The sequence below is a fragment of the Protopterus annectens genome, chromosome 9.part0 (assembly GCF_019279795.1).
Source record: "Protopterus annectens isolate FY-2018-M chromosome 9.part0, PAN1.0, whole genome shotgun sequence".
Lineage (NCBI taxonomy): Eukaryota > Metazoa > Chordata > Ceratodontiformes > Protopteridae > Protopterus > Protopterus annectens.
The window spans coordinates 1,133,373,519-1,133,376,018 of NC_056743.1; the positions used below are offsets into that span (position 1 = coordinate 1,133,373,519).

At 44.3% G+C, this 2,500-nt stretch overlaps 1 protein-coding gene across 6 annotated transcripts in view; it reads left to right on the forward strand.

Annotated features, from left to right (window-relative positions):
- Window positions 1-1,347: 1,347 nt before the first annotated feature.
- VPS37C (VPS37C subunit of ESCRT-I) overlaps window positions 1,348-2,500 on the forward strand; it is a 452,853-nt gene continuing 451,700 nt past the window's right edge. For 2 of the 6 annotated variants that reach the window (XM_044083983.1, XM_044083984.1), the window contains exon 1: window positions 1,483-1,504. In XM_044083983.1, coding sequence (XP_043939918.1) covers window positions 1,498-1,504 — 7 coding nt within the window. In that variant the 5' untranslated portion in view covers window positions 1,483-1,497. Of the gene's footprint in view, window positions 1,441-1,482; window positions 1,505-1,916; window positions 1,936-2,500 lie in introns of those variants that run through there. The other 4 variants (XM_044083985.1, XM_044083986.1, XM_044083988.1 and 1 more) reach the window with 4 other exon arrangements.

The following is a 2,500-nucleotide window of genomic DNA, read 5'->3' on the forward strand; positions in this document are numbered from 1 at the left end:
AGTCCCAAATAAACTACAGTACTAAAGTACTAAAATATAAAGAGAGGATTACTGGCCTCAAACATATGCCCTACACTGACAGTCTCAAAAAACTCCAGCTTTACTCTGTAGCATATTGTCTACCCTGAGGAGATCTCTGCCTAACATATAAAGCTATGTTAAACCCAGAACGGTTGGACATGCTACACCTTAAGAAATCCCAATCTTTCCAAGCTACACGCTCTATGGACCTAAACCTTGTCACCACAATAAACAGGACATGCTGCAGGGATAGATTCCTGTCCCAGAGACTTCCTATACTCTGGAACAAGCTACCCATCTATGTCAAGCAAAGTTCCTCATTAGCACTCTTCAAGAAAAATCTTGATGAGTGGATGGGAAATAGGAAATACACCCAGGGATCACTTCTGTGGCTTTGCTCGACAGGGGCACAGGAAATTAACTTTCTTGGGTGGCGTAAGCCAGGGAACCTTGTTGGCTAGGCTTACTTAGGCCCCTGGGCCGATAGCCTAGCACCTACCTTCTTCTTCTTCTTTCGGCTGCTCCCGTTAGGAGTCGCCACAGCAGATCAATTGTTTGCATTTCTTCCTGTCCTCTGCATCTTGCTCTGTCACACCAACCACCTGCATGTCCTCCCTCGCCACATCCATAAACCTTATCTTAGGCCTTCCTCTTTTCCTGTTACCTGGCAGCTTCATCCTTAGCATCTTTTTCCCAATATACTCTGCATCCTTCCTCAGCACATGTCCAAACCAGCGTAATCTTGCCTCTCTGGCTTTGTCTCTAAACCTTCCAACCTGGGCTGACCCTCTAATATACTTATTCCTAATCCTGTCCATCCTCATCACTCCCAGTGCAGATCTTAACATCCTCAACTCTGCCACGTCAAGCTCTGACTCCTGCCTTTTTGTCAGTGCCACTGTCTCTAACCCATATAACATAGCTGGTCTCACTACCCTCTTGTAGACCTTCCCTTTCACTCTTACTGGTACTCGTCTGTCACAAATCACTCCTGACACTCTTCTCTACCCACTCCATCCTGCCTGTACTCTCTTCTTCACCTCTCTTCCACACTCACCATTACTCTGAACTGCTGATCCCAAATATTTAAACTCATCCACCTTCGCCACCTCTACTCCTTGCATCCTCACCATTCCTCTATCCTCCCTCTCATTCACACACATATATTCTGTCTTACTCCTGCTGACCTTCATTCCTCTTCTAGAGCATATACCTAAGAAAGATTACTGGACTTCATCTCCCAGTGAGCCATAGGGTTAAGGAGGGCGGGGTGGGGGGGGGTGACAGAAATAAAACCAAAGAACTAAAATTCCCAGTGTGCTTTGCTGTTAGGTGGCAAAAAACACTGAACGGCAAAATGTCAACTAAAGCACGTACAACAGACGTTTAACAGAAGACAGATTATCCTTGCTTCGTAAGGTAAGATCGCAACCAAGATTAAAACCTCTAATCAGATGTGGTGAGTTTCTCCGTTTTATGGCAGGTATGGTAACTGCGTACAGTCAAGTCTTAACCTACTCCAGTGTCCAGAATGACCAGCCTTTTGTTGGATGTAGTTTTAGCCTGTCTGGAAGGTATACGTTTGGCGAAAATGTGTTAATATGTACTGAACCTCTTGACTGAATGGCAGGCTGAGACTGGAATTTTTTTTAATTAAAGCTTGTATTGTTGATTTTTGGTTGGAAATCTTCATGGGTTGGCAACTCTGAAGCATACCCGTCTGCACAACAAAGAGTCCTAGTGAGTTCCTAGAGGGGCGTGACAAAGCCATAAGTAACGAGTTTTATTGGCAGCATTAGGGAAGTAGTACACTGATCCAGAATGGTGTGGTAATAAGTATTATTGTATGATACGGAGTGACTGTGCTGAAGTAGCAATCGAAGCCGTTGCTTGTGAGCTACATTGTTCAGTACGGTGAGCGCGTTTTGTTACATTATTTATGTATTATGGCCGGAGTTTTAGAGTAATGTTGTAGGACTCCGCGTTGTTGTTTTGTGGGAAACCCCCTAGTCCTGGGATAAGTGTATTGTAAATGTGGTGTGGTCAAATGTTGGCTCTTTGTGAAACCAGATGTTAGAGAGTACATAATGTGCGACTGAGGACTGGTTTAGATAAAGGTATGGGAGGTGGTTTGTAAAATAACTGGAGGCTTGTTCTAACATTGATTGCTAAATACATATGGTATGTGTCACTCGCCCGGTTTATGAGTCCTGTTACCAGCCGCACTCTATAAAACAGTGGCGTTTAAGTGTCTGCGCTTCCTTGGTAGCGAAAGTTTTAACTTGTCACCCAGGGAATCATGTGGGTTACTTGTTGACACGAAATTTGAACTTGCTACCGCCTGGCATGGTAGTTGTTTGTAATGTCATAGTGTTAATACTCGGCATGTCAAGTCAGTCAGTCTGTCTATCACGCGATGATTTTAAAAATCTGCCACCCTGTGGAACAGTAAGGCTTAGAAACTGTCACTGGATAGTGG